General features: G+C 35.6%; 1 protein-coding gene across 6 annotated transcripts in view; it reads left to right on the forward strand.

Annotated features, from left to right (window-relative positions):
* The window catches only part of LOC108733253 (kinesin light chain), a 91,830-nt gene that overhangs the window by 32,918 nt on the left and 41,906 nt on the right, over window positions 1-17,006 (forward strand). For all 6 annotated transcript variants that reach the window (XM_025980285.1, XM_025980284.1, XM_025980282.1 and 3 more), the window contains exon 2: window positions 11,690-11,906. In XM_025980285.1, the coding sequence (XP_025836070.1) occupies window positions 11,715-11,906 (192 nt within the window). In that variant the 5' untranslated portion in view covers window positions 11,690-11,714. The remainder of the gene's footprint in view (window positions 1-11,689; window positions 11,907-17,006) is intronic.

The following is a 17,006-nucleotide window of genomic DNA, read 5'->3' on the forward strand; positions in this document are numbered from 1 at the left end:
AAAACACCGTTTCGGGGACGTCGAAAGGCTTGTTACGTGTTTGAGGAGCGTGTGCACAAGTGAATTTTGAAAAATAAGCATGCGCGAATCGTACTAAAAATTAAATTAACTTACCTTTAAACTGATAAGATGCCCCACCCCTTGATAAACCTATGATTTAACCTTTTCAATACACGCTTTCAAAATACTCCGTTGCTCGTAACCCTTTTATTGTGTGTAGTGGTAATTTTTTTATACTCTTAAACTTCGCAATGTGGGCTTAACAAATTAAAACTAAAATAGCAACATCCCATAATTCCATAAATTTTATTAAAAATAGATGCATACTGTGTAAGATATCGGTCTATGATGACGCCAGCTACATTAAATAATCACAACAGTAACAAATACCGGACGACATGTAGACGGGCAACGCCGAATAGCACGCATGCAGGGGACAATTGGATAATGATTCATGCTATCCTGCTTTCTGCTATGTACTTCCGACCCGAACACTATAGATCTTCTTTATTTTAAATAAATTCAATTATAAAAAGTGATTGTCTCATAGTCAAACACCTTCCTCATTATTATTAATGTTATTTACCCATTTACTCTTTGTTATTAGCACTACCATTATTAATTAATTCAGATTAATTCACCACTATTTCACACACTTTGCCACTTCTTAGCTCTTTCTATTTCGCCCTGTATCGCCTTGTAACTCGATCACGTACTAACTGTTCCGACCTAGCGGCAACTATTTGTAGGGGCTGGCCATATTCGTGAATGATCCAGAATTTGACGTCTAGAAAATCCGGTCTTCTTTGTCACTATGTGAAATATATACACAACGAAACATATACAAATAATGAATTTTCCTAACATGTGTATATGAAACGTTTGATTGTTGCTATCTATCCTATCTTTGCATTTCAAAAATATTGGTTCATAAGTTCTAGGTCTAGATCCCTTATTTAACCCTTTTTTCAATCTTTGTAGCTCGTTTTCGGATGGGTGTAAAACTTACAAATTTGTTCGACACCGATCAGTTTGTGTTATAGTACATTTTAGCATGTAGTATAGTAGAATCAATCTAATTTAATAATTTAATAAGTCAAGTGCCTTACGAAAATCCGAATAAACGGTATAGATTTAACGGATCCCCTAAGAAGTGCTTCATATAAAAATTGCTCGTAAATTACTAAATTCGAAAGGGTCGATCTACGATTTGTGAAGCCATGTGTCAAGTCAATAATAACGGACTTCACTTGCTCATTTAATTTTGGTTTGGAAAATGGAAAGCACGTTGCACAATATTGAGACTTACATGAACGTATATATTTCTTCAAACTTGAAATTACAAAATAAATGAGTAAAATCAGTATTGCCCGTGAATTCTTGCAAGTATTGCACAGATTTACGATATACGCAAAGTATTACAATTTTTCAAGATACACAATACTTGAACGAAAACAAGCTGCCAAGAATATACAGTGTTATTCTAAATGATGGATCCATTTTTAAAAATTCGTATTTAAGTACAAATCCAAAATGAACAATTTTTATACCAATGAAAAGAGGAAGTTTTTTAGATATATTATAAATGTTCAATGTGTCCACTGTTTGCTGCACGGCAAACATATATGCGGTAGCTAAATTCATCCCACACACGAGAAAGCGTATTTGCTGTTACTGAGTGCACGGCAGCAGTGATACGGTTGCGCAGATCGTTTAGGGTTGTTAGTAGGGGCGGGACATAAACAGCTTTCTTAACATAACCCCATAAGAAGTGGGGGTGAGAGCAGGAGATCTCGGTGGCCAGAAGTGTAGAGCCAGGTCTTCATTTCCCTTGCGACCTATCCAGCGCTGAGGAACGGATTCATTCAAAAAGCTTCGTATATCGAGATACCATCCTGTTGCAAAATGAGGGAACAGCTATTGTTCCAACATATCCAGGTATGTTATTCCAGTTACAGTTATTTCCACGGAGAAAAAAGGTCCATAGACCTTTATATGGGATATGACACAGAACACGTTTATCTTCGACGAGTCTCTTTCATGTTGCAATGTTGAACGTAGATTTTGCAAACCCCACATGTGAACATTGTGTCTGTTGACTTTTCCACTAAGGTGGAAAGTCGCTTCATCGCTAAAAATTATACGCTGTAAAAACGCGTCATCCTCCTTAATTTGTAGCACATAACAACAAAATTAGAGACGCTTCTCTTTGTCATTAGGCTTGAGAGCCTGTAGAAGTTGTAATCGGTAGGGCTTGTACAGCAAACGCCATCTCATAACTTTCCATACAGTTGGTTGGGGTATTCCAAGTTTTTTTACTAGCTCTATTGATGGATCTACAGAGTACACAAAATATTGAACAAAAACGCAAATGAATACTTGAGATTTGAGCATCAGCTTTGCGCGTAATTACCCCCTCTCATGACGCTGGTCAGATCTTCTCTTTTTCCTTCATTTCTGGACTCGAAAAAGTTATTTTCCCTCTTCGCACCACAAATATCGAAAAACGGTATACCATAGACTGTTCGCGTTGTACTGAAAGCTCCGGAACCGACACGTTATTTCTCAAACTACCGAGAGGAAAACTGGGACAGAGTCGCTAACGTGTACTTTCGTTTTTCTCCATATAAGATCGGCCAGTTCTGTAGAGGTACTGGGAGAATACCTGTATGTCCTCGTTCGTGAAAATTCTGTTAACAGCATCATTAAATATGTAAGTAATTGTGTTAAAATTCGTTAATGATAAAATCCCGTCCCAATTTATTTCTGATAGCTTATGAGAAATCAGTGCAAAATCTACTTTATCAAAATCAAAATTATAATTTTCGTAGACCAAAGGCTCAGAATTAATTTCATCTCACTCCATACTTGTCGCAAAAGCTAGATGGTGAGAGTTTAGGTCAATCAAAGGAGTGTTACGTAATTTTACTAATTTGAACATGGATGAAATCTACGACACTCATAGGACTGCTTACTTTTTACCGTCTATCGAGGTTCCTACGTGTTTGTCACTCTAGGTGTCGGTGATTGTACCGTAATTTCCTCCCTTTCGATGGACTTTCACGTCTATATTGGGCTTATATATACAACACTAACTGTCGGCTACTTCTCCTCGAGGTTTTACGCGGTTCGCGGCGGTATATCTGATGGGTGCTTCCGGATCTTCGCTGGTCGCCGTCCCACACGCATTTTGTCCGCAGTTGCCCGGGATTCACCCTCTGGGGGGATCACTACTGATAGATCCAAATTGAGAAAAATAGGTACTGGTTACCAAAAATACATATTCTTGCTGGGTGAAAGTATTCCTATCGATACAACAACCAGTGGTCCCATTAATTCAACCACCACTGTTTCTATTAATCCAAGTTTGCATATGTATTATGGTCAAGTTTTCCTTCGCTATGTATATATCCTCAGGAACATAATTTCTAAGACAACCGAACCTAGTTCATCGAGTCACCAATTCAGTAGACTTATTTATGTCATGTGTTATTATCATTATCGTTAAAAATGCTGTTGCAGCTTTTTATCATGATTTATTGATGGCGTTAGTTTTGAAAATTTTAAAATTACTGTTTTTTGTATGTCTATCTATTTGTTTAGGTCAGACTGATCGGTCATTAAATGTACTTGAAAAATATATTTTAAATTATGAAAAGAGTACAGGCTAAATGGAACACTGCATATTATGATGGCTTTGAATTCTACTTATGATTTTAGTTTAGTTTAGACTTATAATTTCCTACTTCTAAAATTTACCCTTTTCGAGATATTAACTTTTTTCTCTGTTCTCTGCATTGTTTATATTTACTCCGAGATATTTGATATTCTGTACATTTTCAAAGTATGTATTTCCTATTATAACTTTGTCTACTTTTTTAGCAATATACTCACATTTTTTGTCCTATATTTATTTTAAGCCCTATCTTTTACCTTTCTATTTTTATTTCCTTGTATATCTGTTCTAGTATCTTTGTTTTGTTATTAAGATTACATCATCTGCATAAGCTATTACTTGTCTACCTCTTTTCAATTTCTTATGTTACCTTTTTTTATTTATTTTCCTTGTTACATACAAGCTAGATTAAACAGCGTTGCTGAAAGGCGGTCCCCTTGTCTTATTACTCTGTTTATTTTGAATTCCTCTGTAACTCCAATATTTGTTCTTATTTTTATTTTGTTATTCTTCCACATTATGATCCCGAGTAAAACGTTGAACTACTGACATTAAATGATGATGTCCTCTGTAGTAAAGCACTCCGGACGTAAACTAGTCCCCCATTCGGATATCCGGGCGAGGACCACCTCGGAGGATGTCACCAATAAGTGCAATAGGGGTAGGTGCAATATTTCACGAGTCGGAGCGTGGAATGTTAAGACAATGAAGCAAGTAGGGAAATTAGAAAATCTAAAAGTAAAGATGAATAGACTAGAATTAGTTGGTATTAGTGAAGTCCGTTGGTCCGAAGCTGGAGACTTCTGGACTGGAGACTTAGAATAATACATAATAATTAGGGGGTAGGAATTGTAATGCGTAGGAATGTAGGGCAGTGTAGAAAGTTATTTACAAAAAATCGATAGGATAGTTATGGTTAAATTAAACTCGAAGCCTGTAAAAACGGTATTAGTGCAGGTCTACATGCCTACATCATGTGAAAACGTAGAAGCTGTTTATGCAGATATAGAAAAATTGTTAAGTTTAGTGAATGGGCAGGAAAACCTAATAGTTTTAGGAGACTTCAACTCAGTAATAGCTGAAAGTAAAGTGGGTGCAATAGCAGGTTCTTTTGGATCAGGCAATAGAAATGAGAGGAGATAGACTGATAGAATTTTGCGATAAACATAACTTAACCGTCGCGAATACTTTATTCAACCATCACGTTAGGAGGCGCTATAGGTGGAAGATGTCAGGTGATTTAGGGAGAAATCAGTTAGATTACATACTTGTTAGGCAATGATTTAGAAATCAAGTGAAGGACCGTAGGAGTTATCCAGGAGCAGATATAGATAGCGATCATAACATAGTAGTTATGAAGGCCAATCTTATTAAATTGAAAATTCTGAAAAAGAGGGAAGGTATGAGACATCTTGACTTAGAAAAATTAAAATGTAAAATGACAGACGAAATACCAAAGGCGGCGGTAGAAACGAATGACAAGGGCATAGAGACAGAATGGAACTGCATTAAAACGTTCTTAAAATCAGCAGCTACAGACATACTAGGTCTTAAACTTAACGAAATACAAAAATAGGCTATAAAGTGAGAGATAATTAGAAAGTGTAGGGCAGCTAAGGAACAGTGGATTGATAGGATGTGCAAAGAAGTGGAAGAAAAGTTTGAAGTAGGTAAATCCAAAGAGGCGTATAATATAATTAGAAAGAATTTTAGAGATGTAGGATACAGTAGTAACAATATAATAAAAGGCAGATATATTAGAAAAGGAAGATAGTGTGGAGATAGATGAACTAGGCTATCCCATAATGAGAGAAGAGTTTGATGTAGCATTAAATAACTTAAAGAAAAACATGCAGGAGAAGAGGTTAGGGATCGTATGTTTGAGCCAGTTAGTCACATTTACGAGAGGGAGTTCCAGAGGATTATAAACGGAACGTGGTAGTAACCATACCTATAAAGAGAGGCGCGGATATGTGCGAGACATTTAGAACAATTAGTTTAACTTCCTATGCGTCAAAAATTGTACAGAGGAAGATGAAAAAAGGGCGGAAGAATTATTAGGAGATCAATTCGGGTTGAGAAGAAATAGAGGTATGCGGGAGGCCATTCTAGCTTTACGGGTAGCAATAGAGAACACGATGGAAAAAAGAAAGAGTGCGTACATAGCATGTGTAGATTTAGAAAAAGCTTTTGACAATGTTAAAAGGGACAAGATGTTAAATATACATATAAATATAGGGGTGAGTTATAAAGATAGAAGAGTGATACTTAGTTTCTATAAAAAGAAACAGGCAGTTAGAGCAACGTAGATAAGTAAATATTAGGAAGGTAGTCAGACAGGGATGCACACTGTCACCGCTACTTTTCAATCTATACATCGAAAACGCGATCAACATCATTAAAGACAGTACAACTGTAGGGATAGGTACACCCGGGCTTTTCGTATGGTTAGATTTGTAGATGATATAGCAGTATTAGCATCTAGGAAGGAGGAGTTAAATATAGCTTTAAATAAAATGGATGCGGTACTGACAAAACAGTACTGTATCCATGAAATACTCTGCCCATATTGCTTTAACTTCCTCATCATTCACTGTCATCATTCCTTGTTTATTTTTTATATTATTTAATCCTCCATTTCTTTCTGGTTATTTATCATCCTATAGAGTTTTTTATGTTGTTTCCCCTTCGATCTGCTTCTGTATTCTTAATCTGTTCTTCTATCCACTTCTACCTTATTCGTTTAACTATGTGCTTACTTTCTCTCCTTCGTTTAACATAGAGCTCTTTATCTTATTTGTTCTATTCCGTATTTTTTCGGTCAATTACCATTCCATCATCCATTTTGTACTTATTTCCCTTTTCTTCTAATTGTTACCTTGCTGCAATATTTATGCAGTTCTTATTTTTTTTGCATTTCTTGTCAATCTCTTCATCTACTTGCTTTATATCAGTATCTATACGTTCTACATATTATTCTCTTATATTATATAGGTGACCTGTGTGTACATTTGTACTTCATTTCGTTGTCCCTGATTGGCGATTGTCTTTTGATGTTACTCCATGATTTCCATCTGTTTTTGAGTAGAAACTTTGTACTTATTACTATCATCCCATTACTTGTCGCTAGATTACATAATCTTGTGGGTTAAAATCTCTTATAATTGATATTGTGTCATATTTTGATTTTGTATAGTTAATTTCTTCGATCTCGTCATATAATTTCATTTTTTCTTCCTCTTTTGTATCTTCGGTGGGTGCATAAATATTTATTACAGATATGTTGAAGGTTTTTGCTTTTATATGGATGTTCTTCCACTACTAGGTCTAAAATATATTATATTGATTTTCATTTTGGACTTATCATAAAAGCAACTCCATTTTTACCTTGTTTTTCCTCTCCTGAAAATAACAACATAAAATTGTCTTTTATAATTTGCCCTTTATTCTTCCATCTTATCTCTTGTTTCTCTTATTGCCATTCTTTTTCATTTTTATTAATTTCATCTCTTATATTTTGAAGTTCTCTATTTTAACATTCAATTTCTCCCGCAGTATCATTTTGCTCTTTTACTTCCTTGAATCCGTCTTTCATTTCGTTTCGTATCCCTTCAAGATTTTTAATTTTTTGATCTATATTGGATTTACTACTATCTACTGCGGATCTGCTTTCTTCGAAACCAGTACTTTCTTTTATCGTTTTTTTGGTTCATTAGTTTTTTGTTGCTTTTTGGCGTATTTACAGGTTTTGTAGCAATTTCACGTTACAACTGTGGTTGGCGTATGTGATCTACTTAATTCAATCACAAACCCACAATTGCGTTAGGGTATTTTTGCTATTTACCTGAAGATGCCGACCCAATTTTGTTTATATTAACACCACTACAAATGTTGGAATGAACTTTTTTATTGAACAGCGGTATACGCCATTTATTATCAATAGGACAATCGCTTGCGATACCGTGTCTTTGACATAAATAGAGATTTTAATATTATAATCGGTTTGCGTAAATTGGTAAATTAAGGAATCCGTATCCATGCAAAGTTGCGGACGAAAGTAAGAAGAAATCTTACTTTGAACATAACCATGATGGAAATCACACATCTTTAATTTTGACAATTCTAATAGAGTGAAACCAAGAAATAAGGGTTTATTAATTTCAATACATTCATTTCAATTCGATTGCCATTAAATTTTCATTAAAGATAGTAACTCTCGCAATCTCCATATATTGCGGACGAGGTGATTAAAAAATTTCCCTCCTGTTATGATCCAGACCCTCTATAACGTTCTCTGCACAACCCGTTCTCCCGGACAGTGTACATAATGGAGAGTGCCCGACAAGCCGTAGACTCCTACTGAACCGCCCATCAGGTGGACTTGCTACTGAATGTTTTTCCCGTGGAGTCTCTCTAGGTCACCATTCTGGACCTTCATCTTGACGAAGGTCAGCTTCTGCCACCAACACAACGAGAAGAGTTGAACGCGTTACTCCGTCAATTTTTTACGGCGCAGTTTTTTGAAAACGAATCATCTACACCCCACGCCGTGCATCCCCTCAGCACCAAAAACCACGAACCCATAGCGAGTCCCCCTTACCGGATGAGCAGCTCCCCTTCAGCCTAAATGATCCTGAGAAGATAAGGAATTTATTGGGATTTATTGAAAACCAGAGGAAAGACGAAGATATTGGCCCAGAAATGAGAGAAAAAACTGGAACCTCAAGACCATCGTGGACAGATGTGAACCATCTAACCCAGGCAACGGAAAGCTGTTGGGCCCGGTAGATTTCCCTTACCTTGGACTACAGAGTGTTAGAAGCAATTCTTGACGAAGGAAATTTTGACGTTACGAAGACCCTGGGAAAGGTGCGCGAGCGATTTTATTGACTTGATATGGAAAACTGGTGCAGAAAATGTCCGGCGTGCACCGCAGTAAGGGACCGAAGACAAGAAGTTGTGGACGAATGCAGCAGTACAACGTGGAAGCGCCATTTGAGAGAATCGTCGCCGACGTAGCAGAACCATTCCATTAACCGATACATCTTGGTAGTTGCTTTAGCTAGTGGCCCGAAGCATATGAAATACTGTATCAAGAAACACACACCGTCAATGACTGGATTAACCGATATGGAGTATCATTGGAATTGCATTCCGACCGATGCAGGAATTTCGAATCGGCTTGACAAAAACAAGAACTGCGCCCTTACAACCACAATCTGATGGAATGGTTTAACGGGACCAACTTAAGAAGGGTCGTCTAGAACCGACAAATACTATTATTCCTTTTAGTTTATAGATCAGCAATTCATGAGACAACTGGAAGAACATAGGCCTGCATTTTATTTACGAAGGAATTCAGGTTGTCATCGGACATGAGGATTGATCGTCCTGGAGATTCTCCAGTGTCTACAGATGAATACCCGGGCGAACAACAAGGGCGACTTAAAGTCATTAGTAATGTTGTGCGTACGAAGCTGCTATTTGAAAGTGACCGCATGAAGACCAGATACGATAGCAGAGTTAATTCTGCTGGGTTTAATGAGGGCGACAAAGTATGGCTATATAATCCATCAAGGCGGAAGGGACGTAACTCGAAAATACAACAATCTTGGGATGGTCCATGCAACATTACTTGACGTATCAACGACTATGTTTATGGAATTCAGAAGGGACCTCGGGCAAAAATAATGATCGTCTATCTTGACCGGCCTGCTCTCTACAGGGCGACGTCAATGATCGGGACGATCTGTTTTAGGAGGAGGGCAATGCCACATTTATGTAGACATTAAATAAATTTGGTAATAACGTGGAAGATGTTTGATCACGTTGCAATATATACACTGTCTGAAAATTTTATATCTGGATGCACTGCAGAGTATATCTCTTGATAGCGCCCCGCGTATAAAAAGTACCCTAATTAATGAGTCGTCAATGATTGAGAACACTCGCCAGGTTGACGGGCACGTTGTCTTATGGCCCTTTCACAATCACACCTAACCTAATCCAAAGCAACTAGCCTCTCATGTGTACAGTAGTATGTCCTAACATAGCACATATCTTAGCTAATGATCTATCCTACTAACATATTCTAATACGTGACATTTAATGACTATCTCAGCGAGTCTCTGAAAGACCATAGACTGTATTTATACTTACTTTATCACTGCTTTCACTCTGTCTCACTAGATCACATATTAAATTTATATACTTTTGGTTTTAATTGCTAGTTTACTTAAATGATTATCTTCGTACCTAATCGATATATGGTCCGGGATTAGAAGTGGTATATTAACACCCGGTGTACCTCAAGGGTCATACTTCGGCCTTCTTTTATTTCGTATTACCAAGCAAAATCATCTCACTTCTTCATGTTACATTGTTTCAAAATGATTTTAATTTTATTTGTTATTGACTACTAACATTACTTTTAGCAGCATTATCCTTTCTAAAATTCACGTCATATCATAGGTATGATTTTTGAATTCCACTCTATCGTTCTGGAAAATCGTATAAATTGATAAGTTTCATCAAAAGAACTACTGTTGATTTACAAAAAAATTAATTCAGTCATTCATATCTGGAAAATTGTATTAATTGATAGGTTTCATTTAAAGAACCACTGTTGATTAAAAAAAAGTAATTCAATCATTTACTTACGTATATTTAAATTCATTATTCTTTCTTTAATAACGTACTCATGAATAATTTGTTTGCCTACAAAATTGCCTGATTAACCAACCGAATGCAGCCGTTATGGTTTCGTCTTCGGTGTATCGATTCTGTGTAGGAATAGGGTGGTAACGATAGTTAGGAGGAGTAGACGTAAGGAGCAGAGTAGGAAGTAAGATTGTACATAGATATAGTATCTTTTTTATAGTTTTGTATTGACACATGTTTTTTCGTGTTTGTAGTAAAGTCTCATCAGTTTACTTTTATCGTTTTGACTTGTACCCGTTTCTCACACATATTCACAATGGCTCAGAAAATATTAAATCACTTACCACCTTTAAAAAATTTCTTGATTATTTTAACAATATATCGTTCAAAAATAACGAAAAATTTAATCTTTTCAGCAATCCTATAAGAAATCTTCGACCTTTAGCTGAAAATATGAACAATTGTAACTATGAATTTGTAGCACCAGTGCTAAACCTAAGAGATCATGGAACTGCTGATTTGAGCAAGTTTCCTATTTTTATACTAATTCTAACCCTACTTTTATATCCCTTGTATACCAATATTTTTGTTTTATTTATATTAATTTGGTCCATTTGATTTAAAGTTAACTCTAACTCCTCCTTGCTAGATGCTTATACTGTCACCATTGTTATCCGCTTATCTAAGGATGTTAATCTTATGACTGTGAATATCTAACACTAGACGTGTATTGTCTTTAATATTATTAATCGCATTTTCGATATATAAATTGAAAAATACTTGTACTATCTTGTTATCTATTATAGGTTTTTTCCCTTGGCTTACCTGTTTAATAAAAAACTCGAAATTCTATAAAAAATACTATTACTATACAATGCCATGAAGGAATAAAGTTTAGTACAAAACATAACAAATATTATGTGTTTGTATTATTTTCTGGTGCCACATTCCCGCAAGTATATAGTTCTCAAGTCAAATATTAATCAGACACTAATTACAAGGACCAAATGTTACAAAAATTTAAGAAGCAGACAATTAACCTTTTAATATTGTCAGTTTAATTATATCATCAATAAAGCACGATCAGGATTTGAATCCCAGTTGGCCGCGTATGATACCTGCTGTGCATTCGACCGCCATATTTCCTTTCGTCGTTTTCGAAACTAATTCAATTTAAAAGTTGTTCTGGAGTTATACATGTAGGTAACTAGAGCAACATTAAAATTATTGCTACGTTTGATTATTTGCTTAATTATCTAGATATATCCTACAACATAATTTAAAAATTTATCTAAATTGGTGATCATTACGCATTAATAGGTAATCAGTCATTTATTGTTTATTTTTTTTCAGTAAAAGGATAGAAAATTTCGCTAAAATGACCGCAATGACTCAAGAAGAGATCGTTTCTGCAGTTCGTACTGTAGCACAAGGATTAGAAGCCCTTCGAACTGAACATGCTGGAATGTTGCAAGGCATGCAAGATATCCCGGATCCTGTTGCATCTGAAAGGGTTGGATTAGTTCAACAGAGTGCTGAAATGATTGAATTGGGGCTTGGAGAAGCGCAGGTAAAATACATAATCATAATTTTACGCTAAAAATAATTTGCCAATAAAAAGGTAATCCACCATAATCCTTGCGATAACTAAAAATTTATTATGCCTATCTCGGTGTGACAGTCGGAGCTCAGAAAAATTTTATTGGAAGACCACTAATATAGTTTTTACTTCAATATTTGATATAATGAGGAATAGTCGTTAGAATCGGAAGGATGTAAGAGTGCTCTTTCATGGTGTAAAGATGTGGAATTAATTACAAAAAAACCATGCTGCCGCAATCATAAAAAAACATGATTTTGTCAGATCAAAAAATATGTGGTTTTTGTTAAGGTTAAAATTAAAGATAGAATTGGTAGTTAGATGTATCTGTTGGTAAAAATGAAGATATATTTAATACATAATTCGTACATATCACCCATTAAATTGACTCAAGTAAGTGGCTTAGCAATCCTTTTGCACAATGGTCTGATAACTTAAAATTTAATAATTTAATTTAATAATTCATACAACAACTGAAACTAAAACTGAACTACCTATTTTTTTCTTATCTTCAGTCAACTACTACTACCCTCAGATTACTTTTTCTAATTTTCTTCTTTTTACTTTAAAATTAACTTAAATCGTTCTCCTGTCATTCCTATCATTGTTTTTATTTCACTTTATTCCCATTTGTAACAACAAATTCGATTTCATCTAATCTATTCTATCCTTTATTTTTTTTTTGTGACCTACGTCAGTGTGATTATCCGATAATACTTCAAACTTAAAGGCAATACGTTCATTATATACGTTTGTGTTGGGTTCATGTACTTGGAAGAGAAATTATTGATATTTACGCTTTTTATTTTTCTNAGAATGCGAAGACACAGAGTATATATATACCATAATAAAATTAGAAATACGAGTAATAAAAGGTGCATATAAACGTGATGAACGCCCTCCGTTTGTAAAACTAAATTCTATTGCTTTTTCCCAGTCCAGTTGTTCTGGATTTTGGTGATGTGGTGTAAAAATAACTTTGTCAGTGTTCTAAGAGGTTTGACAATATTGTGATACTATTAAGTGCATTTTTTGTGGTTTGAAGCTTTATTGTTTCATTTCTGATCAGGTTATTGGCTTATGGCCTTTGAGGGATCAACCTAGGTCATCAGTTTGAGCGAATACATAAAGAATAAAAAACTCATAATAAAAAGTTAAGTAAAAAAAAATAACTAAAAATGAAGAGATAGTTAACAAATTAAAATCACTACATAACTAATGTGTGTCTTTCGAATCTTTGAACTGGTGCGCTTCGATACAAGAGGACAGGACACTAAAAGAAAACAAATGAAATTCGGAAAGTTAATATTTTAAGTTCAAAAGTGCTAAATAAGTGTAAACCTGGACGCAAGTTTTCAGCGGCAACTATGACTTCAATTATTGAAGGTCTTCTTACGCGCATGCGCTGCTCGAGCAAGACAACAATTGAAAAATGTAATCAAAAAAAAAAAAAATCGGAACTAGATAGACTACGGCAACTGACAAAAGTGATTACTAGAACTGGGATTTTATCTTTTTAGGAATATCACCCTAATATTGTGGATATATCTATTTTGCACTGAAATAATATGATTGCCGATATTAAATATTACATATTTTGCATAAAATCCAACTTTTGTGAATATTTTTAGCGTTTGTGCATAAAATGAATTTATTTTATTTTTTCATGTCATATATTTGATCCATTCATAAGTTTATAACAGTTTCAAATGATGTCTTCTCCACTGATAAGTTAGAACATTTACCTGGAAATTGTTGGGTATCCATTATCGCTTAACGTGCTTGTTATCGCCGTTTGATTATTACTCCTTGTTTGGATATATCGTATTTACCAAAAAATTAACAACTTGGTGTGAGAACATTTCCTTTACAAAAGAACTTTTATCTGGTCGAATTTAGGCGATAGATCCTTCAGGTTTCCCAGACCCTCATCAGTTTGCGATAAGGGTTAATTTTTAGGAAGATTTCAAAACATTAATTTGTTACCCACCTACTATCTAAAAATAACTTAATGACAACTGAATTGGTATTGGTATTGGACATAATTCCATATTCTATACTTTTTTATAAAATTCAAAGTATTGTCACATGTATGTAGGCAACATACATAGTGGCAAAGAAGATCCGGTTTCTAGACGGCATATACTGGATCCTTCTAGAACACGACCAGAACAAATAATTGTTGCAAAATCGAGTGAGTAGTACGAGAACAAGTTCGAGATGATACATAGCGAAGAAGAAGGAACGAAGAAATAACAAAGTGTTCATATAGTGGTGAATTGCTAATTAACAATAAATGTGTTCATTAGACAGTAAATAGTTAAGTAAAAGTAGTACTAGTATGAGAAGGTGTTTACATACGTGACATTTGGTGTCAGGTGTGGGGTTAAAGAAGATTGAAGAGGATTTGAGAAGGAGGAGGATTTTGAAGCATTCAATCAAATATAGTGAGCGTTCATCGGCCAATTTTCTGGATGTTTCCATCGACTGCAAGAAACCCTAGCAAGTGATATACCGTCGGAAAGGTCTCGAAGAAAGAAGAAAGAATCTGACGTCATTGAAGAATTTCACTAAATTTTCTGGATATTTCCGATGACTGCGACAAACCCTAATATGTTAAATATCCTTGGAAAGTTCTTGAGGAAAGAACAAATCCGACGTTATCAAAGAATTTCATGGAAGTTTCTACCAATCGTGACTTACTCCAACAGACCATAAAATTGTTGAAGAAAAAAAAGGAACAAATCCTACGTAATCAAAGCGTTTCATCGTTTTTTCTTTCGATCCTTACTTACCCCAACATACAATGTATCGTTGGAAAGCTCTTCAAGAAAGAAGAACAAATCCGACGTTATCAATGAGTTCCATTGAAGTTTCTAAAAAAAAGGACAGGAAGAAATAAAAGAAGAACTGAAAGCAGCTCAGGAAGAAATGAAACAAAAGTGCAAGTAGTACAGGAAGCAATAAATACGAGTATGTACGACAAGATAAATGATATTAGAAATAAAATGGCGAATCAGGAAATGCGTAATCGCTGTCAATAAAGCCACTGCAGAACGGAACCCAAAATGTTGAGAATGTGGTAGGACTAATTTTACTCGAGACTGCAACAACTACGTTGTTGGTCGTCTGAAGTGCTGAAATTGTGGAAAAATAGGGCATATAAGTTGAGTGTGACCCTCAAATAAAATGAGCCACTCCGAATATGTAGGATTAACCAACTTTGTATGACGCAAGTTGGCTGACCCTAAACAAGCCCCCGAAGAAGTCATCACTTGAAGACTGAATGACGCTAACTCATTATTTATACTCTAAAAACATAATGTTATAATGGTTATCAATACAGGGGCACCCAACGCCAAGGTTCGCCCTGATATTGCATCGAAATGGCGAATTCGATCTTTGGTCAGAATGCAACGTCGAAATTAATTAGAATTGGGATCTCATACAGTTGGGTATTGCTGACCGATATAGCAGATGATGTCATCATTGCTCATTGGACCTTCTTCAAGAACATGGAATCGACTTAAATTTGAGCACATTTAGAAGAGTAGTAATGTCAAATCCCAAGACGAAGCTTGTTAGCTCCAAAATGATCGTACAAGAAGATGGAGTACTACAGAGTCACTACGAGAGCATTGTAGAAATCAGAATAAACGATAACATCGGCGGACTGGTGGGGTTAGTCGAATCAGACAATCAAGACTTGACACAGAGAGCATTATTGGCAGGACGTACGCTCATAAGAAGTGGAATCGAATCGATATCTGTTAGAATAGCCAATTTGAACAACATCTAGCAAAAGAATGCGAAGACACAGAGTTGGGTGTATTTTAACCACTAGCTGAAACCACCACTGCGACTGGGAAGAAGAACCCGAGTTGTTTCATGTTGTGAAACTTATGTAGTTTTGAGGAAGCCGAGGATTTACGGCGAAAATTTCAGAATGAGAATAAACGAATAACATAGGAATTGTCCAGTGGAATTCATTAATCTCACCACATACCCTTGTGTTAATTAAATTTGAAATTCAACCAGCACCGTAGTTACTGAAACATCACTTTTATATGTATATATATATACATATATATTGTGGTGATATTATTTAACACAACATTTCATTTCTAATCTTCTCTATCCACGGTTTCTTCATCATTAGCCTGTAAGACTACATTTCTAACGCTTCTAACCGTTTCTTTTACACACTTAACAATCCTTTTCGAATTTCTAAATTAATCGTTCGCGAGCGTAGAAGTGATTTCTTTTTATTGAAGGCTACTCGATCCTGCGCTATCCTCTGATTTATATCCCTACTACTCCTTCCGTCCTGACTTATCTGACTTCCTAGATACCTAAAATCAGTCACTTTTTCTAATTTTCTTCTCCTATCTTTATATTCGCTCTTTCCCTACTTTTTCTTGCCTTGCATATCAGTATTTTTGTTTTACTTTTATTTATTTTCATATAATATTGTTTCAAGTTCATTTATTACTCACTTTCCTACAACCTTTTATAAACCATTAAAACCAAAATTACCAGATCAGATCAGAACGCGTTATTCATTCGTAGGTCTCAACTCTTGCTATTTTTCTGTATTTCACTGCATTCCTTTTGTATATACATTTTTTCTCTATCATATTGCTGTACATAGTAAATAAAGACTGAACACTATACGCCTGTGATCTTTTATTGTGTCGTGTTTAAACATACTGTAGCGACCACGAGCGTGACTGTGTGCGATCGGGCATACGTGTGTGTGTGAGCGGCTTATCGATTCGCCGACTAGCCGTGGGCGCTTTTCTTCATGTGCGCCGTATCTGTAAACGTGTGTGTCGTACCTGCGTTCCGGGAAAGCAATTAAACCGTTCAAAGAAAACGAGACTTCTCTGGACGGCTGGAGAACGTTCCCGAAAGGAGGCAAGGGAGTATAAAAAGGAAGAGACGATCGCCGAAGNTCTGTCGAAACTGCCAGACGTGGATCGCGATTTCGATCTTTTTGGATCTCATCAGCGCGCGCAGGCAGCTCCGACAGAACACAAACCAACCTTTACCGCGCTGTTAAGGCAGCAG

This window comes from Agrilus planipennis, unplaced genomic scaffold (assembly GCF_000699045.2).
Source record: "Agrilus planipennis isolate EAB-ADULT unplaced genomic scaffold, Apla_2.0 scaffold76, whole genome shotgun sequence".
NCBI classification, from domain to species: domain Eukaryota; kingdom Metazoa; phylum Arthropoda; class Insecta; order Coleoptera; family Buprestidae; genus Agrilus; species Agrilus planipennis.